Below are 26446 nucleotides of genomic sequence, written 5' to 3'. Positions count from 1 at the left end.
GGCTACTCTTATTATGCCAAAACATAACTTTAAAAAGCATGATGACACTGGGAGAGACTTTTTTTTTTCCCCTAGTCATTCTGCTCTCCTGCCTCTACCCCACCCTCCAAAAAAGACAACACAATAAAAATAATAACACAGAATCACTTCCATGAACTAATTTTGTTGTATACCTATGGAGAATTTGGGCCTTGCATACTTTCCCCAATAGCTGTGGTATTAGCAGAGACCCTTATAGGATTATGCGGGTTAATTGGAAGTAACCTAATTAATAGAATAAATCCTGTGTAGGAAAAGAAACAGAAGAAAAGCTGTTTTTAACTCTGGTTGCTGGGAAACCACTTTTGCTCTTGTTAGCTTGAGGGAGATATAGAGAACGTGCACAGAGAGAGATCTGCAATGCAGCAAAAAGAATTTGGGGCTTTAGAATACAGAACAAATTATAAAGCTGATCTTTATGTTTAGATATTTATTCTAAATTGTTTTTCACCTGCCATACTGTCTTTGCACTGGTTAACTGACATTAAATATCTTCTACTCATTTGTGTGCTTTGGGTTGTGAAACTTGTGGGTTTCAAGGGGACTGTGTGTACACCCAGGGTGCCCCACAGAGAGGTAGCTGAAATCCACTACGTACAACATATGCTGGATCTGACCCACAACCCTGTCACAACACATACATGAAGCTCCCAGACTGCCTGAAGTGCCCTGTGTCAGAGACCATCTCTCCTGCAGTTCTCACCGCAGAACTTCAGACCTGAGAAACTCCACTGCTGAAAGGAGAACAATTCAAGTGTTTGTACCAGTGCCCCTCTTACATTAGGTAGGTGCTCCCTCTCTCTTCCTAAAACGAAAACATCCTGACAGATGGCAAAGTCTTAGGACAGAGATTAGGGTGTTCTTCAAAGGAGCCATGGGCCAGCATGTCCAGCTCTCTTGCTTGGCACACAACATAAAATCCTCAAGTTTTACAAGTGGCTTCCCTCACAAGCCAACAAGTTTCAAAGGTGAGCTATTTGCCTGTACCCTCATTCAAAGGCAATGCTAAGGATGAGTTTGGGTATCTGTTGTTTGTGGTACTCCAATGAGTAAATACTCATGGGTAAGTGGCATGCTCTGTTTCAATGTATTCCACCTTTAAATGTGGCAAGCCTGAGAGCCATGATTTCTGAATATGGAGCAGAAAACATGAAGTTATCCCAAAATGATGCCACTTGAAGTCATATTAAAGCTATTCATGCGCTAGATTGTGAAAAATTCTCATATGCCTCGAGTGGCTGATTATCAATCAGAAATAAAATGTTATTCAAGAGCTGCTGCACAGTGCTAGAGCAATGCTGTCAATTTTAGTTGTAATCACATGTTACATGCAATAGCCTTTGAAAGTAGTGCTTTGTCTTGTTATTTAATGGCACTTAAATCCAGACTGGTGAGATTTTATTTCATGCTGTGATAAGCACACTCAAACTTTCTTCCCTGCTTAAGAAATAGGGATTCAAAGGTGCCCACAGGTCTCAGTGCCAGTTACCAAGGATTAGTATCATCTCATGTGAAAGATTACACAAAACAGTCTCTTGGCTCCTCCCTGAATCCCAATGAATTCTTTCTGAAACTACTGTGAAGTTGCTTTAGTAAAGACTATTCCTCCTCTGCCACACAGGCAGGAATTTCTTATCTGCTCTGCTAATTGGATTGTTTACTGATGAAGAGGCTGTGGGATATCTCCTCATCTTCCTGCTGTCATGCCCTTGAACTGTCTTACACATATGATTTGGTGTCATCTCTTCAGGCAAGAGATCCTGAACAAAGTTCCTGGCTGATGTCCTCCTTCTCCATTCATTCCCATGTTCACCCTTTGGACTGCAACAGAACTGCTATCACAGGCACCACTGCACCACCTCCCTCAAACAAAACCAAAAACCTGATGTTCACATTTAATCACTGCCATTATCAGCTACCATCAAACATGCTTCTGTTCTTGTTCTCAGGCCACAGGGTTAAGGAGTTGCCTTACGAAGACTTCTTGTAACTTGGAAGTCTTTCCAGTCTTTCCTCTTCAGCCAGGAAGTAGACTGCTTCTGTGCTTACCTTGCATATTGACTGTAACTGAAATGAGTACATGACCTTGGACACTGTGATTGACTGACCACCAGAAGACTCTTAGCTCATTTCCTATTGAGCCTGAACTGGAGATGAAGTTCTAAATGTCTTATGTAAAACCTTATTCTGTGTCTCAGCAGTTGTTAGCCACTACAATGCATTAAGCAGTAGCATGGGGGGCTGCAGAGGAGAGACATTTGCCATCTCTGCTCAGGTGACACAACTGAAGTCTAATGACTTAACACCACATTTGTATTTCACTTCTGTTTCACAGAATTCTTGCTGAGTTTTATGAAACAAGTCACCAACCCAGACTTTTTTTTACTAGATCCCCACACAGAGGCTCTGTAAGCAGTACTAAGATCCTAGTAAGAGTTACAGCACCGCCTCTTTGGAAGGATGCTCATGATTATCACATTCATTTATTGTGCACCATCACCTCAGAAGAAGCAGGCAGGATGGCAGATTGTTTATGTACCAGAAAATTAAGACATTAGTGATACTAAATTATAAATAGTGCCAGTTTTAAAATGAATTTTTAAATTTCAGTTTAAATCAGAAAAAGAATCACCCGAGGCAGTTTTAAATCCTTAGAATCCTACACAGCAACATGAATGCAAAGCTTCTGCACATTGTCAGTCATATATAAAACTGCTAAACTTGCAACAAACGGCTCTGGGAGCCTTGCACTGTCCGCATCATCTCTATTAAATGCTGCCATCCCTGCAGCAGACAGCAGAGAGTGCAACGTGATCCCATGCTCCAGCCTGGGAAGCCAGGCTTGGACTGTGTAACAGATAGAAAGATCACAATAAAACCTACCGGCATAGTGGTAATTTGCCAAAGGATGACACTTCAATCTCACTGGCTTTCTCAACAGCAGCTTTTCAAGAGCAACCTAAATGAAAAAGCAGGGAAAAACAAAATTAGGAAAAGCAATCAGCTGTGGCATAAAACTGCATTTAGAACACTATTTGGTATGAGGATATGAATTAATTTTCTCTCTTTTCTCTTTTCTGTCTTACAAAATTGTATCAAATTACTCCAAGGCCCATTAACATTGTACCTCACAGAAGAGCACCTAATGTGCACCTGTCCTGCCTTAATGAGCACAAATGTGACTATTACTTAGCAACTTCCAGCTCCTTCCCTCCTTTACTGCTTGCCACAAGTAAATACATTTAGTGTTTGCCTCGATAGTGTTAATTAATACTAATATTTAGTGGTTGGTTTGAAAGCGTTAATATTTATAGCATAACATATTTTACAGTATCTGTGTAGGTCAACATCTGTCAAGAGTGACTGCAAGTATAGCTAATTGTCCTTCATATCAGGAGAACAGAGGATTTATGGATCCCTAAAATTTTTTCCCCTAAAAATGCAGACTGTCTGTAAAGCAAATTCCACATCCTGACATTCTCAGACCCCTTAGATACAGCTAACAGAGCCTATGGAAACTGGGACCCAAGCTAAAACCCACTGTATTACCCCATCCAGTGAGATTCATTCCAGCCCCATGTTTTGCTGCATTTGGTTTCATATTGGCTTTCCAGGAACTGGTGCAAGGGGCCTTGCTTTTCCCTAATACTGGGCAAAATGGATGTTTTGCCTTAGTTAATAACATTCCCATCACTAAACTAATGCAAATATTTGAAATGCATTATTTATATAAGAACTGTGTGCAATTACCTCATAGTTCTGAACAAATAAGTAGATGTGATTACTGCTCCAAAAAAAGGTTTTTTTATAAGGGCTAGAGGAGGACTAAGCTCTCTGTGACCAAATATAAAGCCTGTGAAATATCAGGGCTGGAGCAAGCACTGGGAGACATTCAAAGCCCCAAGGCTATAAACTAAGTAATCTTATCTATATGAAATATACAGTAAGCCTTCAGAGAGGCACTGCTTTGAAATTTAAATTTATTAGAGAATAAAGGGAAAAGTCATTCCCCAAAAATGTTACAGGATGTTTAAAGCATAATTTCAAATCAATCAGAAATCTTTTTTATATAACCATATCTAAATCCATTTAATAAAGCATGCTAATTTATCTGCAGAAGAGGATCATATCTCTCCTTTCAGCTTTTTATCTTACCATAATATCTCCTTTTGCTTCAAAGAGAGAGTGCAAAGCGTATTCTGAGTTAGTTCCTCCACCAGGTAACACACTGGAACAGCTCATATTTAAAAGGTCTTCCACTGTCAGAAACAAGTCAACATTTTACTGCTAATACAGTAGCCTGTCAGTCAAACATCTGGAGCTAAGGATTCTGTAATGCTTCTCAAAGACTACATAGTTCAGGGCAGCAGATTCTTTCACACTTTTTCTCCTCAGCATCTTATCTCCCAGGATCACTGGGGAGAGGATGTAACAGAGCACGTCCTTGGGATGGGACAGGCTACTCCAGAGCCAGAGATCTGCCTGTGAGACAATGACCTGCGCACACCAGTGACATTCCTGTGCCAAGAAGGCTCCAGCCAGGATGGAGAAACAGAATAAACCATGTCAGAAGCATGAAAAAATTCTTCTCAGGGCTGGTAGAAGCCACCAAGCCTGCCACATTTCCTCTCAACTACGGTCACAGGACAGGCCCAGATCCATCAGCTGCCTCTCAGCTGTGGCCTCTGCCTTTACCAGGCAGTTCAGCACCCAGCCTCCCAGCGATGACCTTTCCCCCTTGGCTGCCAGAAAACAGTTCATCCAGACTTCCCTTTAAATGCCACTACATAATCGTGTTGCTCTGAACCTATACCATGTAGTTCTAGTCTCTTGCTCTGCACTCAGCAATTAATATTCTGTTGAACATTTTGTTCAGTACAGACACAAGAAATCAATGCGTATTTCTCCAACAGGCAAAGGCTGACGTAGGAACTTCTAAAATGGCAAGTCATTATACCTCTTTGTTGGAAGACTTTGTTCTCCAGTTCTGGCCATGGTTTCCAAACCAAAGTAGCCTTGTGCACATCTTTCTCCATCAGCAATCTGTCCTGCAGCTCAGGAATGTCAGCCTGGAACCTGGACCCAATATTGATTCGCCTATAAAGAAGAATAAATAAATAAGTATTCAACTACACAATGTGTAGAAAAAATAAAAGTCAGATTAGTATTCACTTTATTTCAAACACAACTTTTATTGCACTGAAGGGGCAGGAAATTGTGTCAGATTGCTTTATGCAATGCTTTACTCCCAGTGGGATAAGTATTTTGAATACTAGAGAGAACTGATCTCTTGGGGAAAAACAAAAATTTCAATATGCAATTTAAGCCATACTGAGACATCATACCTTAGGGACAACCCAAGCTAGTTTATATGCACGACTAGCAAAGAGGCTAGACATCAGAAACAGCAGATTTCTGTTCCACAGAGAATGGTACTCTTCAGCAGAGAGCAAAAAGAGCCATCACTGTTGGGGGACAACCCTGTTGCACTTTGGGAACCTACGAGGTAACACCACCACTCCAAAACTCAAAACTCCACTCTTAACAGATATCTATCTATCTATCTATCTATCTATCTATCTATCTATCTATCTATCTATCTATCTATCTATCTATCTATCTATCCATATATATATATATATATATTTATATATACACAAAAGCAAGGGTATTGTATTGGAACATTTTCCTCACAGTACTCTTCCCAGCCATCACTAACTTTGAGCCATGACACCTAAATCTTCCACAGCTACTTTGCTCTAAATGTCCTTAGCCACCATCCACAGAAACATTAAATGAATCCAGCCCAGCATGGTATCAAGCAGTTGGATACTTCCTGCCTGGTTCAAAACACTTTAGGCCATGGGTTCTAGGTTGGATCTAATCTATAAATGTGGTGACAAAAAATATTGTTTTCCTTACGGTTCAACAGTCTGTTCTCCAGGCCCGGGCGTCACTGGAATGACACTTCCATCAATACTATCTGAAACAGAGATTGGAATTTGAGTATCACTGTTTTGTTGCTAATGACCCTGCCAGGCTGCACTGCCACCTCTCTACTAACACCAACATTACTCCAGTCTATGATGCAAAAATGACCCTTTAACGATATTTAGAAACAGTCTAAATTTTTATAGGTAATAGAAATGTCTGAACTTGCAGAGGTTTCTACTGCCCTGATTCTGAATGATTACACACCTTTTCTTGTGAAGTACTAAACAATAAATACTTAACGTGAACCTCATGTCTCAAACTAGGTCTTTTTCTTCCACTTCAGAAGTCCCAGATGTAATGAAAGGCAAGGTGGTCCTTTCTTGAGGCAGACCACATGGAATTATCACAGCCTTATTGGCAGATTAGGCTCCTCTATTCCCTTTACTTCACAAAATCCAAGGCAAACTTAGATTTTGTGAAGTATGTATGGACTTCATATATAAAATGGACATAAAGTGGACTTTTCCTGTGAAGTAGCAGAACTGGCCATGCATGTGAGGACACACAAAACCCATCAATGTGACACGAGAAGAGAGGACGGTGATCTTGCCTTTGTACTGCTGCTCTGTAAATGCAATACTTACTAGACCGGCACAGGAGCACCCGTGGAGTGGGTGTCAGTGGAGTAAGTGGCAGCTGAGCATGTGATGTGCTGTGAGAAGAAGTGAGAACACTGCTGAAGAGACCAGACCCTTGCCGGACGGGACTGAGCATGGGTGGTGGAGTGTAGGGGGGCAGCTCATGTGTCCGGTCCAGCAGGTGATCGCCCAGAACACGGGGAGAACGAAGCTGACTCTGGTACAGAGTGGCACCGGAGTGGGACATGCTGAGGTTGAAGGAAGGAGGAGGTATGAAGAGAGGTTCGGGTCTGTGCCGATACTTCTTCTTGTCCTGCAACGGTTTGAAATTTTCTTCCAATTTTACAGCACTTGGATGAGGTTTTTTGCTAGCTTCCTAAATGAAAACACAGAGAATCTTATTATCCAGGCATGCTTCAATGTGGTTTGCACACAATCCTCTACAGCTCTGGGCAATGTCCCCAGAAATGCTGTTACCACCAGGCAGTTGTTCAGGTACCACTGTAATAACCCTGGCCAGTGCAGTATCTGCCACTACATGGAAACCTCAGGGGAGTGAGAAAAACCAGGACAAATCACCCTTCACCTCCAGCAGGAATCTCTCTGGGTCAAGACAGGGCTGAGCCACAGAGGCAGACATGGAGAGGCTGCTGTCAGCTTTTTAAAGTGCAGGGAACTGCTCTCCCAGACCATGAGTCTCCCACACCCTTCTTCATTACTACCCAGACACTCTGGGCACTTCTGTTTGCATTGGTGGAAGATACTTCATTACCCAGTCACAGTTTACTAGAAACTTGATATGAGAGGTTTTCTAATGCATTTATTTAGTGAGACCAGGAAGGACATATGAGCTCAGTGAAATTACTGCAGTACTCAGCAGTAGGAAAGGAAGAAAAATGTAATAAATTCAAATTCTTTGCCTCTTATCACTACATTCCCATCAGCTTGATTACAGTCCAGCTGCAACAAATCTTGAACTTAACTCTCCTCTTTCCTTGGAGAAAAAAGGGTAGTAGATGACCACTTGGGAGGTTCACACACTGTTAACATGCCTAGAATTCGAATGTTCAAAATAATTTAATAACAAATCCCTAGAGTATACAGAAGCAGAAGGCGCAGAATTTATGCAAACCTGGAATCGGGGTTTCTTGGAGGAGTGGGGATAAGGTAGGAACAAACAGATCCTCAGGTTATGTTTTAAGAACACACAAAAGCTGGTAGATGAACACAGTATTATTAAATGTACTGCTTTTAGGTATTTAGGCTGTAGGCCATCTTTAGAATAAATTTGGGAAGCAGAAGAAAATTTTGACTTGGGTTACTCCAGAATGTCTGCATCTTCTAGTAAATTCCATGACTCCATAAAACAAATTACTACAATGTATGTTTAGACAACATACATCTTTACACCACGGGTGGTTCTTGAGAATCACATTCACCCAATAAAAATCACGTTAAACGAGCATTAGCACTGTCACCCTTTATCCCTTATGTTAATAAGTTCCAGCTTGAGGAAATGTTTTTGATTACAGAGGTCCTGTCCTCTCTGTTAGATCATGGCTGCATCCTCTCCAACAGCTGTTGACATTTTTTTCTCTGAAAAAAAAAAATTAGTTTTGGAAGAGTCTTGCTTCTACAGGGAAGAAAATGCAGCTTTGCAGAGGATTATTTTTTTGATAATGGACATTCAGAGCAGTGCAAGTTATCTGGAATGACAGATAAAGTCCATTAGGATGGTGAACATTTAGCGTTCATAAAGCAGAAAGAGCGAAAAACCCCTAAACGCAAGGAAAAAATCCAAACAACCCAAAACCTAAAAAAGAGACCCAGAAGGCCAGATCCAAGTCTTTGATTAAGGGCTCATTTTGTTTTGCTTTCCAAGTGTCAAAGAGCTGGTACTCCCTTCTCACAAGTGTAAAGCAAAGAAAGGTAACATCTTCAGAAAGTCCTAAACACCTCCATCTCCTACACTGCTTCACCTAGAGCATACATATGCCAACACTGCTTTCCAAAAAGGTCACACTGAGCAGTAAAGGAGATAGTGGTGTCCATGGGCTCTCAATGCAGAACCATCCCTGAAGAATTACCCTACTTTTCTGAATTTCTAGTAACTGATTCCCATCCAGAATGCATACTTTTGTTCCCTGCTGCTGTACCTTGATAGATCCACTCTGGACAGATCCTGATGGACCTCACTTGACTGCTAGCCTCAGCTCACCATCCTTTAGCCTTGCTGAATATTTAGTTCCCTTTTTGCTGTTTCATTTTACTGATTCCATGAGTTTTGTGGGAGCTCTTCTAGACAGCTCAGAGCACGGTATAAATAAATGCAACACAGCTTCAGTTCTTTGGTATTAAAAAAAAATCTCTCTCCAATGGCACAATCTTTTTAGAGAAGAGAAGGAAACTGTGAGTCTTTTGATCTTTTAATGTTTCCAATGCTACTGCTTATACAAAAAGATAGGGTCCAGAGAGGGAACTGTGTGAGTTTGGTTTTCTTGGGCAATAACGAAGACCAAAAGCATAATTTTGAGGGAGTGAATGTGCATTTCGCCAAACACTGGCAGATTTAATCACAGTCACTTTACATACGTTGCAGAAATACACAAGCCCAAGCCACCTACTCTGGTGTCTCTAGAGAAGATCTCCCACTCAGAGCTTAAGGATTCAGAAAAGACTGTCCCTATTCTTTAGTGGAACTAGAAATAGAAATGAAAAATTCTACTGCTGAGTTACTAAGTATTGTGAAATGACTGCTTTCACAGTAAAGTGGAAGTTTATATGTAAAACCTCAGTCTTGAAGAGAAGAAAGATTTAATACATACATGCATATATTATATATATTTAAAATTAGTGGATATGTCTGCATGAAGAGTCAGGAGTGGATATTGCAAGGAGTCACCCATGCTGGTATAATATGCTGATCCCTCATTTGTCCATCAGCCTCGCAAGGAGAAGGAAAATCAAAAAATATCACAAGGATATTTTCTCTGCATTGTACAGATAATACCATACAGTACTTATACTCCCCAGTAATCCCTTATCATAGCGTAGTCTGCCAAAATGGATTTGAAGGAATGAGCAGAATCCATTCCTACACCGGAACACGAAATAAATATTGCTTGCTCCAGGACTCCTTCAGGAAAATAATAATGACCATTCTCACATCTCATTCAAGCACTCATCAATTCCTCATGCTGCCTGACCATTTCAGTTTTATAAGCAAAATGAAAGCATTAAGCAAAGCTATTTCTCCTGTATCAGAAATCCCAGTGATTAACCCTTAGAGCTGATGCATGCAGGGAGAAAGGGAAAAATTACTTCACTGCAAAACTCCGAATTTCATATTGCTTAGAGCACACACTCTAAGAACTGCGCTCTCTTTAGCTGAAATGAGAAGCACATATATTTGACTTCAGAAAACAGGAAGAAATAAAACTGCCGATTTTAAGCAATAATGTAACAATGAAGCAGCCTGAAAAGGGAAAAACAAAACCAGTAAAAAGATAGTAAATCCCTTTGTTCTAGTGGGATGAAAGAATATCACATTCCAATTTCAAATTATTTGTTTTCAACTAAGATCTTGATTCCTCAGCAAAGGCAAATTAATATTTTCAAATGATTGAGGAAGAAATGCTCTTATGCTACAGGACTTTATTTTATTTGTTAGGAATCATAAAGATTCCAGAAAATATTCTAAAATACAGATGTTTTAGAAAGTAGCAACACTACAAGCAAAGGGATTTAACAAGCACAGGACAGTTAGTGGCAAGAAACACAGCACTCACAGAGGATGAGCAGGGGTTGGCCATTTTTGGACTGCACGGTGGAGAGTAAGTCATCTTCACGAGAACGGGCATCTCGTCATCTGACACAGAGTTGGCAGGCTTGTCTGTGGCTGTGGCAGTGCTGGCAGAGGGCTGCGTGCTGGGCTCAGGTGACAGAAGCTTTACAGGGACAGACACTGGCATGACGATGGGCGCAAGGCCATCCACCTCTTTAGACAGCGGCTGCTGTGGTGGTTTCTCTCCTTCATCCTGCACAGACAATTAAAGGCTTTCAGCCTGAGTGAGGGAGCGCTGCTTCTGGATCGATGCACTACGCAACGTGTGCACCGTGGCTGAAAAGAAGTGGCCAGGGTTACAAAACACACGACAGTGTTCCTTCGTGGGACTCTTTCTTTGCCTCAAATGAAGCCTGCAGGTTACTTGTGACTCCTACATAGGATTCGGTCTTGGTGACAAATAATGACCTGAAACATCTGTACAAGGTAACTTGCAGGAGGGGAGACAAACATGTCTCTTTTTATCACTACAAACACAGAATTCTCCGTTACCCAACTAAAAACCACAAACTGCAGAACTCTGGTAGCTCTCTGCCTTCCTATGGTATTCCCTGTTAGGATGGAATTTCTAAAATATCAGGATAAAGACTGACTGACAAGGCAAGTTATTTTTATTCAGAACAATTAAAACACATTTTTGGTTTGGTATTTGTTGATACCTATACAAGTAAAACACTTTGGAAGAAAGCTGTCAAAGATTCAACAATTCTGTTCCTCCAGTTAAAGCCTGGGAAGGCTTCCAATAAATATTCCTTAGTCATCCAAGTAGTTCAAATGAAAATAAGGAAGACTTGATGTTCCTGGTATTTCTAATATAATAAACAAACACGAGGAGGAAAAAAATTAGACACTCCTGACATGACTTGGTACGTGTTCTGTAACGTGCAGAGAAACAGAAGGACAAGCACTGATCTGTCCTCCACCACTGCCTCTGTCTTCAATACAAGACTTATGGCCTACAAACTAACAGAATTATGTGCATTTCCACTTCCATGGGTTATGACATAAAACAGTGCTGAGAAGGACAAGTTTTGACAGCAGAGCAAAGCATGGCAAAGCAAGCAAACACCAACACAAAAAGATTGTGCCAAATACTGAAGTCAAACGGACTGCTACCTGTTTGAAGTTAGGAGATGCTCTTACTCCTCCGTGTGACCTCATGTGACCATTTAGAGCAGGCAAACTCTTAAATTCCTTCAAGCATATTGAACACATAAGCTTGTTCTTCGCATCAGGTCTCTCAGGAAACGTTTCTCTGTTTTGGCCACTGTTTTTATTTTCATTTTTTTAAAGCGTGGAACAGAAGAAAAAACATTAGTTTGGCATGTTCCCTTTGTTGCAGAGGGAGCTTTTTTAATCAGAGAAGTTAATAAAATTTTACAGCTAGATGGTAATGAAGTAGCAAGTAAGCACGTGGTGACTGCTGTAGAATATGTGGCAAATAACCTAGATCAGCTGCTCCCAAGATGGGGAAAAGGGAAGTTTTGAGCAGGAAATGCTCATCAATACAGAAAATCTGAGACCCATGAGATCTAGTATGACAGACCTGCATTTCCCCACTTGTGACAGCAGTTAACAAGTACTTGGACACAATGCCTCTCATTTACAGTAGGCAACCACTCTGATGAACACCTTGACCCTTCAGAGGTGAGACCTTAAGGAAGATCTCTGCTGCCAAAGATACGAATCCAGACTACAGTACCCTTTTTGTATAAATACAACACTGGAGCTCCCCTGCTTTTGTTTTTTCTTTGGTTCCCTTCCTGTTTGTTTTCTTTTTTTTGGTTCCCTCCCTGTTTGGTTGCTTTTTTTAAATAAAAAGAAAGCATTTATTTGATGGGAGATTTGATCCCTATTGCTATGGGGAGATACTGGAAATCATACAAACTTAAAATCACAAAGCACAAAACTAAAGGTGTTTCTAGAAGAGCAACGATTATTACACATCCAGACTGTATGTTTTTCCCTCTAAATACAGATCTCCTTTGCATTTCTCATATTTAGTTAGAAAGACAAAAAAGAATCTTTTAAAAATACCTTTGTTCTGGGGACAGTGGCTGCAGTCTGCCATCTGACAGTTGCACCTGCTACCAAAACAGGAGAATGGAAAAGAGAGGAAAAAGTTGAGAAAATAATTTTTCAGGAAATATTGTGTAAATGAAAGTCCTCAAAGAATTAAGTCTGCATTTTGCATACAATTTAACTACTACTAGAAGCCTCTGAGTTGAGAGCCAGACATGAAATCTGCCGTTGTGAGCACTGCTAGTTCAAGTTTTCTTCACTCACCTGCCGTTTTGAGGCCTTTGCTTTGACTCAGAAGCACTACTTCTGCAAACAGAGCTGACTAACTGCTCCTGAACAACTGAGCCTGGAGCGCTGAAAAATTAGCAGGAAGGCTTTGTTGTAACTTGGTCCCTCCTTCCCGAAACCAAGGCAGAGCTTCCCAAAGCCTCTCACAAGGAAAGCAGCAGCCTTGCAGCAACAGTTCTGTCCTGCTGCCAGCCTGGCCCAAGGCCAACCCAGAGCTGTAGACAGAAGTCTGGTAATGAAGTTTCCCAGTAGTTCCCCATCCCAGAGATGGCCACAGCTCACATCCTAACCTTCTGCCTCTGCCGAAACCGCTTAGTTTCCACACTTCGCTACTTTTCTGCAAACAAATTTGGCTGGGCATGGATCTAAAAAATAACACTTACCTGAGGCCATGTGGTACTGGGAGAGTCTTGCTGAGAGCTTTTGTTGTTCAGATGAACTCCCGAAGGTAGCAAAAGAGTTCGATGAGGGACAGCATTACCTGCAGAATTAATCTCCTGCCGTGCGGGATCCTCGGCGGTATCTGGTGGAGTGAGGCCAATGTGGGAGTTCAGGGATGGCACTCTGCTCTCACTCAGGTATTGCTTCTGCTGATCTTGCTGCTGCTGCTGCAGTAAACTCTGGGGGTACAAGTGCCTGTACTGTTCGTGGGGATCTTGGAAGCAATACTGAGGCACTGCTCCCAACTGGATAAGCTGCACAGGATGACTGGGATCCTGAGAGTATTGGTGTGGTTCATGCATAGTCTTTGGATCGGGTTCCCTGTGATACGGAGGAAGCGGCAATTGCATCTGCTGCTGCTGCTGCTGTAACTGCTGCATGACAGGTTGTGTTTGGTAATACTGAGCGATCTGCACTGGACACTGCCGCTGCTGCCGAGCTGGCTGCTGCTGCTGGATGTCCTGGATCGAGAGCCGCTGGTGTCCCTGCTGGGGCTGAGCGTAGTACTGAGGCTGCTGCAAGTGCTGCATCTGTTGCGGTAGGAGCTGCTGGGACTGCATTTGTGGAACGTGCGCCTGTCCCTGCTGGAACGCAGAATGCATCTGCATCTGTGATAAGTGCTGCTGGTAGTCGTAGTACAACTGTTGGTGCTGCATGACTTGCATTTGTTGCTTTTGCTGTGTGCTTGCAAAATTCTGGTGTGTTTGCTGTGGCACTGGTTGGTATCTTTGTACGGAGGAAGTTACGGGTTGCTGCTCGACTGCCGGCTTCTGGGACAGCAGCTGCCTGAGTGCACTGTCACCAGAATTATCCACCATTGAAGACTCGGTGTGCAGAACCTGAGCCATGTTGTTGACTTGAATTCTCAGATTTTGGTTGGCAAATACTTGTGTAAAGGAGTCCAATTTGTGCAGGACCCCACTGGTAATTTTTTGCGATCGGTTTTCACTGGGTTGGGAGTAAGAATATTGGTATCCGTCATGGGACTCCCCCTGCCCGAGGGGGCTCCACATTGAGCTTTGATTATTCAAACTATTCCTCGCTGTGACATGATTTCCTGAGCCAGAATGTGTCCAACTGGTTTGTCTAGATGTATCCATTGACCCAAGACTTTTTGAACCTACAGGCAACGCTATACTGTCCCTTGAATCTTGGGGAAATGGAGGGGAGAGGGGGGACGCCTGGGGAGCATCCATAACAGATGTCCCATAGCTGTGATTTAGAGATGGAAGGGAGTTCATTTGGTGTTGTTCGTAGTACAAGTTCTCATTGTTGTTGGCAGTATGATTAGTTTTATACAATTGCTGGTCCCCCATTTTTGGTCACTTCTGTTCCAAACTTACAGGCACACAAACCATTGAAATCTCTATGAACCCTGAGATAGCTGAGTGAGGGGAAGGGAGGGGAGGGGAGGAGAAACTAGAATTACTTATAATTCAGCATGTCCATGTGCATCACAAGGACTAAAATTTCCTCCAGTCTGTCAGTAATTCCAATCTCAGACTTGATGTTGTTTCACATCTTCAATAAATGGACCACAGCACAAATCCTACACAGATCAGTAAGTTCAGTGTGCCAAGCACCTGCAGAGTAAGAGAAAGACAAGGTAAGTGCTGGCTCTTTCCATAAACTGTTATTGTTATTGCCTCAAAGGAAACTGTAAAATCTTCTAGTTTGAAATACATAATCAGATGCAAAATTGTAGCAGCTGGGCTATTTCAGAGCAGTTAGATTACTTCATCTCGTCCTATTATCCTGCCTCTCCCCTAGTGCTCTGATAAAATCATTCTGCCAAACCAATAAAAGTTTATTCTTCAAAACTGTCTTTTCCCCTAAAGTATATAAACATTCAAGCAGTTTTAGTCAGCCATGTACTGTACTGTGCTCTCATGACTGGTTTGAGTCGGACAGTTGACTATCAAGCCAAGTGTGGTGGTTTGAAATTATTTGCACATTATTTGGTGCGTTGGCTGGGAAACTTGAATTGGTGAATCTAAACCACTACACAAGTCATAACAAAATCTCAGACTAGCTGGGGTTGGAAGGGACCTCTGCAGATCATCTCTTCAATCCCCTTCTAAAACAAGTTCACCTGTGCTTATCTCCAGAGAGGGAGACTCCACAGCCTCTCCGTGCAGCATGTTCCAGTGCTCTGACACCCTCAAGGTAAGGATGCATGGATCATATTTAGTTGGAACTTCCTGTGTTTCAGTTTGTGCCCACTGCCCCTTGTTCTGTTGCTGGGCACCACTGGGAAAAAAAAAAAAAAGCCTGGTTCCATCCTCCTGACACCTGCCCTTAGGGTATTTCCATGCATTGATAAAATCCCATTTTCTCTTCTCCAGGCTAAACAGCCTCTCCTCAGAAGAGATGTTCCAGCTCCCTTATCACCTCCACAACCCTTCACTAAACTCTTTCCAGTACTTCCTTGCCTTTATTACTAGAGAGACCAGAACTGGACACAGCACTTCAGATGAGGCTCCACTAGGGCAAAATACAGGCAGGATCACCTCTCTTGACCTGCTGGCAATGCTTCTCCTCATGCTCCCCTGCATGCCTTTGACCTCCTTGGCCGTAAGGGCACTGTTGGCTCATGGACAGCTTGCTGTCCACCAGGACTCCCATGTTCTTCTCCGCAGAGCTGCTTCCCAGCAGCTGAGCCCCCTGTGTTAGTTTGGGGGGGGTTATTCTTCCACAGTGCAGGACCCTGCACCTGCCTTCATGGAACTTCATTGAGATCCTCTCCAGCCTGTCCAGCTCTTGCTGAATAGCTACACAGGTTTCTTGCAAATCAGATGCTCCTCCCAGTTTTGTATCAGGAACAAACTTGCTGAGAGTACATTCTGGAACAAGGCTGGACCCGGTACTGACCCCTAGGAAACACCACTAGCAATGGACCTGCAATCAGGCTCTGCACCACTGTCCACAAATCTGGGACCATCCCTTCAGCCAGTTCTCAATACACCTCACTCATCTAACCCACACTTCCTGAGCTTACCTATGAGGATGTTACGGGAGACAGTGTCAAAAGCCTTGCTCAAGTCAAGATAGGCACTGCTCTCCCCTCATCTACCCATGCAGCCAGACATTCCAACACAGAAGGCTATCAGATACATCAAGCTATTATTTCTCCTTGGTTGAGAAGGTCTCCTGATAACCTTTTCCTCCACACCCTTAGAGCTAACATCCAGGATGAGCTGTTTCATCACCTTTCCAGGGATGCAGGTGAGGCTGACTGACCTGGAGTATGTCTGCTAAGACCAAACCAGTCAATTTAAATCTTTTCTGACCAGTCACCTTACATCAGGAATGCTTAACTCTGACTTCTGTTCTACCTCCTCACCCTTCCTTCTTTGTGTTGCGTGATTTTAACAGGCGAATTTATACTGAATGCAGCCTCTTATAATTTTTACTGTATGAACTGTAATTCAAATAATATTTTACGGATGTCTGTACTGTTTACAAAGAATAAAAAATACATAAGCACATGATAGGATTGTTTTACTACTCCAAAAAATGAAGCAATCACTGTGTCTACAGTCACACATATGCACAGAGGTACAGTATGCTTATGCACTCATAAATACATTTTAAAATAAAAGCAGATCCTGAACTTGAACAAGAACACAGAAATATTAAACCAAAACCTTAACTCTGCCTCCTTCACATCTGATTTTTTAATTGCAGTGCTCTCCACCAAAGACTCCTGTACACTGATGTCCTTACCTTTTTATCCTTAGAAGAATCCTCCATCTATGTGGATAAGTATGAAGTCACCAATGGAGAAAATTTTAACCATTGCTGGATGCATATTAAGGAGAGTTTGTGCTAGCAACAGCAAATATGGGTAGTACATAGCTGCAGGCAGAAAAAAACCTTTTCCATTCTAGCATAATGTATAACAGAAAGCCATAGCTCCCAATGAAGAGGGTTTGCAGTGTGTATAGTTTTTGTGTAAACCATCTGCAACCATTAGTATGTAACATCTTCACGTGACAAATAATAGCTGAGAATAATTGCAAGTTTATTTCCCCTTTCCAGAAATACACATTGCTTCACAGTTTCTCTGAACACACTCCCTTCCAGATTTTTATAGATGAACAATTAAAGAAGATAGGAGTCAACAATGAATCGTCAGGCTGCCAACAGGATTTTTCATCCACAACCTAACTTCAAAGACTTCCTATTAAAAATTATGAAGGGAAACTAAACAAACCCTCCACAAAACATTAAAAGGGCATAAAAATAAACACTGTGTGGTGTTTCACACTGAAAGGCCATCAACGTTTAAAGGAAGAGAGGTAACATGCATCTCCTTTTATGCCTGCCAAGTTAAAGCAGCTCAGTCAAGATGCTCAGAACACATCTCCCCATAAAAACAGTACTACTGGATCTACAGATACACCTTTTGCATAGGAGCTATGTCCCATTTCACCTATTAACAGAGCTAGCTGTAATTTATACCAAGTTCCTTGAGTTTGGCCCCTCTTTTTAAAGTCTGAAGTGACAAGTATTAGTCAAAGGACAAGAAACAATACAAACCAGTGAGGGAGAACAAACGTCTCACAGTAAGAGATGTAAGGTAGCAAACAACCTGATTTCATTACAAAAATGTATCAAGGGACCAACCAGGCCACTGACCCCTTCTCTTCCCATGGGCAGGAGCGCCATGGTGGCAGATGCTGTGGACTGTACCAGCAGCCACAGCTAGTGTGTAGTCACCACAAAAAGTGCTGTCCCTTGGGCATCTGACAAATTCTACTTACTGTACCCTTTCACTTGGGGGTTACCTGTCACAGATCTCAGGACACTGGAAAGCAGTCAAGAAGTTTTATATCTGTGGCATTAACACAAACACCTGTGTTCCCCTCTCCAGAATAAAAAAAAATAAATTTAAAATGGTTCATTAACATTTCCTCTCCAGCAGCTCTAGCATCCTCAACTCAGCTCTGGTTTAAGAGGTGAGACATGCTGCTGTTGGTTAGATTACAGAGTTATAATCAGAGTCATACAGAAACATTTGTAAAACGCTGAAAAAAATTGTAAGGGATATTACATTAAAATACCAATCAAGTCACCGAAAGACTGGAAAGCTTAGTCACTATGAGAATTACAGTTGAGAAAAATGGCATTATTTTCAAACAACCATCTCCCCTCCCCCCAAATAAAAACAAAAGAAAGATGAAAACATTCCTTTCAAAGGCATCACTGATCTGGAGGGAAAAAAATGCAAATGTTTAAAAAGCATTGTTATTCTACCTTCAGGTAATAGAAAAAAAACCCCAGATATGCACATTGATAAAAGCATAATCAGTAATCAACCAGTCCCTTAGATACCAAATTTTTTTTAGTACTTGAACTAAATGCTTAAATTCAAGGGCTTGATGCTGTATACACAGCATTTGCTATCAGCTTTAACAAAATGCTAACAGTATACATTTCTTGTCAGATTAAAAAGTCTATCACAACATCATTAAGGCTCAGGGGCACCAAAGTTAGTCTCTGGCCAACTGAGAAGCCATTAGCAGCATACTGAATGATTTCCATTTAAGTGAAAGGAAAAAAAGCGTGCTTTTTCTCCTTTGTGTTTAGCACTAATGCCTAAACACCCATCACTGCCATTTACCACAACAGCTCTGACTACTAAATGGTTAAACTGAACAACTGAACTGGTAGGAGTTTAAAGCAACAATGGTTCTGCAGTTGTGTGTTTTTTCTCTTCGTAGCAGTCATTTATGCTACTTAACCTATTACATTTCTGACATTACAGATACATCCCAATTAGGCAATCATTACAAAGAAACATAAAAACAAATGCCAACAGACACAATCATTTCTGTAGGCTGCCTAGAAAGAGAAATACCCTACTTAAGTTTATGGATGAAATTTGGACTCATGCTAATGGTAGTTCAATTGATTTCAAAAGAGACAAGGGTTTGCTTCAACCCTTTTCTCATCATTTTGACAAGATCCACTGCAACTTGCACAGCTCCATTCTCCAGACTGAAAGCCAGGGGCCCACCAAGCTGGCTGAAATGCCTTTACACACTCCAGCTGTCTCTCTCTTCAAACACAAGTAACTGAAAAGCAATACAAATAGTCTCTCCAAGAAACATGCCATAACTTAATTCTGGTAAACTAGTGGAAGTGGAAGAAAATATCAGTCTTCAATCAAGGTGATCCAATTTTTCTCCTTTGTAAAGTATTTCACTGTAGAGCTAGAAGCAGCTGCAGGGTTCCCAGCACAGGAAGGACATGGACCTGTTGGGAGTGAATCCAGAGGAGGGAACCAAGAAGATCAGAGGGAAGAAGCACCTCTCCTATGAGGTAAGGCTGAGAGAACTGGGATTGTTCAGCCTGGAGGAGAAAAGGCTTTGCAGTGATCTAATTGTGGCCTTCCAGCACCTGAAGGGAGCCTATGAGAACGATGGAGAGAGACTTTTTACAAGAGCCTGTAGTGCCAGGACAAGGGGGAATGGCTTTGAACTGGAAGAGAGAAGGTTTAGATTAGATATTAGGAAGAAATTCTTTACTGTGAGGGTGACAAGGCACTGGAACAGATTGTCCAGAGAAGTTGCGGATGTCCCATCTTCAGAAGTGTGTAAGGTTGGATGGCATTCTGAGCAGCCTGGTCTAGTGGAAGGTGTCCCTGCTGACAGCCAGGGGGTTGAAACTAGATGGCCTTTAAGATCTCTTCCAACCCAGGCCATTCTATCAACTTAGAGAAGACAACAAGCAAGTGAAACACCAAGATGATAGTTATATAAAATAAACACTTCTGACTCCATCACACACCACAGAAGCCAAAACCCGCAGAATTTTTCAACTTGAGTAAAATTACAGATCAAATGACAGTCACACAATTGAACTGCCTGAATTCACATGAATTTCAGAAAGAGACATCCACTACAAATAAGTCAATGCATAAAAGTTGGGCTGGGTGTGTGCTGTAAAACCAGGGCTGAATGTCAGCCAGAGCCAGTTTCAGAACTGAGTTAATGGAGAGGGATGACAAAAGACTGTACAAGAGTAAATGCTGAAGGAAGCAGATTCACTAAAAGGCTGCAAAGTTATTACAGCACTAATCCAACCCATCTCAGTAGGCTTCATGGCTGTGTATCAAAAGGGAATTGGATCCTACAGTTTGTCCAACTTATTTCAAGCTTATTTTCAAGCTTATGTCCAACTTATTTTCAACTGTCCCTTTAAGCTAAAAATCTACATGCTTTTATAAATTAATTACTAGCCTGAATAAGATGGCAAAAAAGCCCACATCCCTCCATGTTCCACCAGCTTTTGCAGGACAGAGTTATCTGCAGCTACTTGCAAGTGACAGCATCAGCAGACACTCATTTGCTGGGCACCATCCTTCCTTGTGTCCCTCCCTCGGGGATGGTAAAACGTTGTTAAAGCCAAGTTAACCACCACCCTTAGCAGCCTAAACTGTGTTTTATAACACTTAAGGCCACTTAGAAATGTGTCATTGCTATGTGTTCTCATGGTTTAATCGTGCATTACCACCCCTCAGTCACACAGGCTGACAGGGCTCTCTTGAGTGACTGTCTTTCTGCCACTGGAATATAAGCCTCATTCTTAACTTCAGGTGATATGAAATCAAGTTCTTTCTCCCTTCTTTCATTTAAATTTTTCCCCTACTTAGCTTTCATAGAACAAACCAGTGTTTCTCTTATTAATTTTTTAGCCTTTTTTATGGGAATGTTTTTATTGACCTGCTTTGTTATTCAGAACTGTCAGATCTCCTGCCAAGATATTCCTAAACCAAGACAGCCGTCATTCACATCATCTTGCTCTCTGATTTCCTTTAGGATAGACACAGGAATAAACAGCAGTTCCTTCCCTGACAGCCTGCATTCTGCTAGCACCAGTGCTACCAGCAGCCCAGCCATGGGCTGGCCATAACCCAGCCTTTAAGCTGGGCACAGACAGGCACAGTTTTCTGCTGGCCACTACACCACCCTACCCAGGGAAGCAGCTTTAAAAAGCAAGGGAGTGCTACCCAAGAACAGACCCACCTGCACTGCACACACAGCTCTCAGATACGAAGCTGGCACTGCCCTTACATCTTCAGACCAGAGTAATGCTGGAAGGCTGAGAAGCACAGAATTAGGAGAGTCAGACTGGCATATTTCAGAGACCCCTGTGCTCTTGTACGCTATTTAGATACCAGGTTTGCCCTCATAACTTTTCATGCAGCCAGAGTTCAACCCCCTGCTCCTTTTTTTTTTTTTTTTTTTCCCCTTGGTGAAGAAAATAAGCCTGTGAAAAAATCAGGACAGTACTCAAAGAGAATGAATAATTTCCAGTACCAGGCAAGGTGGTTGGGTGAGCCAGCAGAGAGGAAAAGGGACAGAGAGGTGAGATGCTAACTCAAAGACCATTTTTTTAGAAAAAGTATCTATAGAAATCCTGAAGACATCTGATATATCAATAAAGAGAGGCAGTGACTGAAAATAAAGGTCAGAAGATACCAGGCTCATCACTGTTTCAGTTAGAATTAACACCAAAGTAGCAATATGGATTTCAAGGACCAAAAATTTTCTACAGTTACCTCAAGGACAAATAATTTTAGGGATGAAAACCTTTTAATCCCAATCCTAGATACAATTGCTCCTAGGGGTTCTGCTTCACTTCAGTTTTGGCTGGTTTTGAATGGCAGAGATCTCAAACCCACACTTGTATCTGCATTTAAACCCAGAGGTTGACGTTTTTCGGCAAAACCAACAGCAAAAAACTCACTTCAGTATATGAGAAAGTATGCAAATAGAGGAATTACAAAAGGGAAGAGGACTGAAAGGAAGCAAAATATTTAGGAGACTGATTTTTATAGCAAGCATAGTAAGAAAGTTACATGCTCTTAAAATGGAAAAGGAAAAACAGATTAGCTGCTTTTTAATATTAATGCTGGTAGTTCTTCAACAGTAGCACAAATCCTTCAAAAATGATGATTCCCTTTTGCAGCTAAGCTTCTGCAGTGCAGTTGGAAAGGCTGCTGAGTCTCATTTGGCTGCTCATTTAAGCTGTTCCCATTTCCACTCTTAAGAGAGACTAGAATGTCCTAATTCAGTTTAATAAAAAACACATTGGACTTGGGGGAGGGGAGAACAATGATGGTATTGGGAGAGGAACCGAGCAATTTCTCTACTTCAATGAAGTTTAAAAAAAGGCAGCCAAAAAATAAACAACCCCAAAAACCAAACACAAAACCCAACAAACCCTACAGGAAAAACAACAGTTGTTCATCTCAGGAAAGTCTCTAGAAGAGGGGGAGAAGAAAGACAAACAATCAGAAACATCTTCCTCTTGTTTTGATCTATGTAGAAATTCATTCTGAGGCACTGGTAATCTAATGACAATGTTTTTTTTTCCCGAAACTAGCAGAATTCTGGTTATTCAAGAAGAGGAGGCTGATTTCTAAATAAAGCCATTAGCTGAATTTAGTCTAAAGAAGATACAATTTCATGAGTCCCAAAGAAACAAAGAAGGTTGCTTCAACAAATCTGATTATCTTTGTTGTTGGTGAATTGGTGTTACAATTTTAAGGTACTCTGAAGGGTCTGGAGAATGCAACAGAAGCAGGTATCACATTACTTCATAAAAATGACAAACATAAAATAATGTGATCTCCTCTCCTCATAATACTGATTAGAAATAAAAATAAAATACAAGCCTTGACTTAAGGCCAGAAGGGCACTTGAATTGCATATTCTGTGATCAAGTGACTAAAAAGCATACCAAAGACAGCACTAACTAAAGGGGCTGATCACCTGTGACAAACACAAGAGTTTTATCTTTTTAATATTTGCTGGTACTTTAATGCATACTAGATCGAGTGAAACTGGATTTGAAATCTTTTCAGCTAACCTGGGTTTACTGACTGCTTAGTTGAGACGAACTCTTGTCCCTTCTGCAGAGTCCTACATCAAGGGCAATACTCTCCAAACACTTCCTGGAAAATAAACACCTATCATCAAAATTGTCTTCAGCTTCATTTTTTAGTTTACTTCTATTACTGAACTGAGCCATTTGTTATTCCCCAGCAAGATCCTGGGTCTGCAAACATGAAAACTTAGGACAGAGAGGTCAGACCTCATTCAGTTGCTGTATGTGGCTGCATTACAACCTCAGTCACTGCTGTTGATTTGGGGGAGAGGGGGAAATTTTCAAACATTAATCCATCAGCTACTGCCGTGATCACAGCCATGATAAACCTCCAAGTTTAGTTTAGGTGAGCACCCTTGTAATGCACTTAAGCAGTTTCTTCCTGACCTCTGTGGTGTTTATGCTCTGCACAGTAAAATGTGATTGCCTTTTTCTGTAACTGGAAATACTTTGAAACAGTCAAAGAACATATGCTAGGATTTGCAAAAACAGGCAAGGAGGAAACATCCTGAGACAGATAAACAATCAAAAAAACCAAGCACAAGTAGTAGAATGTGGAAAATAGCATATGGCTAAGCTTTCAGTGGGGAGGGAACAGCTATTTTGAGCCTGGTGTCTCCCCCAAAGGAGAGATTTTGAGAAATGCAGCTGCAGGACCCTCTGAAAAGTCCATCCCTCTAAAATAACCATGTTGGTGCCTAGCAATGGAGCAAAGTCAAATCCAATGGCTAAAAAAACCCGACCACCATGGCTGCTGCTTCTTTCTTTCTTAAATTAATATAATTTTGCTTGTATGAGACAATACAGCCAAAGTAGTCCTTTAAGATATAAATGTGTGTATATCTCTTGTGTCATACATATTGTGGAACACAAAATAATATTTTACTAGATACCCAGCCACCACACAACTAACCAGATTTGAGAAGTCCATCAATAAACTCACAGGGACACAAAAGCCCACATTTTGAAAAATAGTCAAAAAGCACTGAACCTTATTAAACAAAACAGCCTTCGGAAAACTGGACATACTATGCTCTGACATTACCTGATTTTTGAAGATTTGTGAGATTCTTGTATCTTCTTGTGCTGTCTTTGCCATAACATTTCATGCTGCTTTCATTCTGCGATCTCAAAGTGACGTATCTAAACAAAACAAAAGAATGGAAATTAAATTTTCCTCACACGTGACTATCTCCCAGCACCAGCTTGCCCCAAAGCATGAGCAGATTTGTGACAATGAGCTTTCTATTGCAACAAAAACCTAACTTCTCCAGGTTACTCTATCTTTTAAGTCCCTATGGCAGAAGGCAACTATCAGCACTCCAACTCCTTTAAAGAACAACCAAGAACCCCTTTCCTTTGTTGACTGTGAGAGATTGCTTCATTGTCAAATCTCTGGGATTGATACATCCACAGACCTTCAAATTACAGACTGAAATAGAAGTAACTGAATCTTTTCTTCTTACTCAGCTTGGTGCCTACTGCAAAATGAGGAGTGGGTTATGTTGACACAATAAATAAAACAACATTTTGCCTCTATTGCAGAGACCATAAAGATTTCACAGCACCTCATGCGGCTTTGACAGAACCCAGAGGCAGGGTAAATGCTCTCCCTGAAAGGAGATTTGCTGGCCCAGAGCTTGCAACCTACATGACAGATATCACACAAACAAGCGCAGGTACAGCAACCAGGAAGGGAGGGATTAATGAAAGTCAAAGATGTGGGAGATACAATCAGGCTGTCACCCAGGGGAGAAGAGGTATCTAGACAAGGCATCTTTAAATTACCTAAATGAAAACAACATATTTGTTTTTGTCAATGCTGCTGCCTGGATGGCTTTGAGGGAAGGCCTTCAGCACCTGACGGTGTTAAGGTCAGCTGAAATCACTGTGAGGCCACTCTACATGATCTTTGAGAAGTCAACGGGATAGGGGGACATCCCAAAAGACTGAAAGGCAGCTAATGCCACCCCATCTACAAGAATAGCTTAAAGAGGGACCTGAGAAATTACAGGCCCATCAGCCATAGTTCAGTCCCTGGGGAAAGTTACAGAACAAATCCTGCAGGGGGTTATCACAAATCACAGGAAACATGTGACTGGGAAAAGCCAGCATGGATTTACCAAGGGCAAAGTGACACAACTGCAGTCCCCCAACACTGAACCCAGTGCTTTTTAATACGTTCCTAAGTGGTCTGGAAGACAGAATCAAATGTACCCTGATAAAGTTTGCCAGTGACACCAGACTGAATGGGGCAGCAGACACTTCAGAAGGAAGAGTCACTCTGCAGGAAGACCTGAATAGGCTGGAAGGGAGGGCTAACAAGAACCTTACGGATTAAAACAAGAACATGCAAGGTCTTCCAGACTGGAACAGATGATTCTTGAGGTACCTTCCAATCTGGTATTCTATGATTCTGTGAAACAGACCTGAAATCATATTCTGTGATTCTGTGAAACTTGGGGTTCAATTCACAGCTCACTGATATCAGTGGAAAACGCTTCATCTGCATTGAGTGAGCCGTGCTGGGTTTTGGAAAGTCATTCCAGGCGTAAGAAGAAAATGTAGAAATGATCACAGATAACCTCAGTGACAGCAACCAACATTTACTTCCTCTCACTGTCACGCTACATTCACTTGTTAAAATTATTCTTTTAGAATCTCTGATGGAGGGTCCCAAGCACTGTGATGGTGCCACATACAGCAAGAAGCCACCGCCCAAGTCCAGAAGATCCTTTCACAGAACAAATGCCCTCCCTTAGTTATCCTGCAAGGTGGGGGAGAAGAACCCAAACAACTCCCTTGTCCTGCCCAGCACCAGTCTCTGCTTCCCTCTTCATCTTCCCCCCAGGCCCACAGGAAACAGCAAAGCTCAATCCAGACATCAACCTACCAAAGCATGCACCATGAGAGACAGCGGAGCCCCTTACCAAGCCTGACCTGCCTAAAATGTCTTTCTTTAACAGAACACCTCAGCTGATGGTAAATGCTGTTAGCATCACATGGATTTTCTTGGATCTAAGTGAGTTTCTGATTAAAACATTATCACGTTGAGCCCCAGTAACTGAAACCTGTGTGCACCCATGTCTTGCAACAAACATGACCGAACACAAACCATTCACCACCCATTTGCATCCTGTCTGCTCACAACTTTTCTAAGTGAATCCAAGAATCTTTGTTGAAATAAGGTTTTAATATACTCACATCTTCTTAATGCTTTATATGGCTTGGTTTTCATGTTGCTATTTAAACACCTCTAGGTTTATAAGAGGCATATTGAATCTTATAGTTGACTAAAAATTGAATACTATTTGATTGTAAGAAAAAATACCCAAACACA

General features: G+C 41.7%; 1 protein-coding gene across 6 annotated transcripts in view; it reads right to left on the bottom strand.

Moving 5' to 3' along the window:
- TRERF1 (transcriptional regulating factor 1) overlaps window positions 1-26446 on the bottom strand; it is a 98563-nt gene that overhangs the window by 5647 nt on the left and 66470 nt on the right. For 2 of the 6 annotated variants that reach the window (XM_058836115.1, XM_058836114.1), the window contains exons 3-12: window positions 24152-24249; window positions 13149-14789; window positions 12493-12542; window positions 11572-11722; window positions 10400-10648; window positions 6618-6987; window positions 5962-6022; window positions 4997-5136; window positions 4195-4298; window positions 2923-2998 (exon numbers count right to left, since the gene is read on the bottom strand). In XM_058836115.1, the coding sequence (XP_058692098.1) occupies window positions 2923-2998; window positions 4195-4298; window positions 4997-5136; window positions 5962-6022; window positions 6618-6987; window positions 10400-10648; window positions 11572-11722; window positions 12493-12542; window positions 13149-14522 (2575 nt within the window). In that variant the 5' untranslated portion in view covers window positions 14523-14789; window positions 24152-24249. Of the gene's footprint in view, window positions 1-2922; window positions 2999-4194; window positions 4299-4996; window positions 5137-5961; window positions 6023-6617; window positions 6988-10399; window positions 10649-11571; window positions 11723-12492; window positions 12543-13148; window positions 14790-21239; window positions 21316-24151; window positions 24250-26446 lie in introns of all 6 variants that reach the window. The other 4 variants (XM_058836116.1, XM_058836117.1, XM_058836118.1 and 1 more) reach the window with 4 other exon arrangements.

The sequence above is a fragment of the Poecile atricapillus genome, chromosome 3 (genome assembly GCF_030490865.1).
Source record: "Poecile atricapillus isolate bPoeAtr1 chromosome 3, bPoeAtr1.hap1, whole genome shotgun sequence".
NCBI lineage: Eukaryota > Metazoa > Chordata > Aves > Passeriformes > Paridae > Poecile > Poecile atricapillus.
This window is presented reverse-complemented; position numbering and strand designations above follow the sequence as displayed.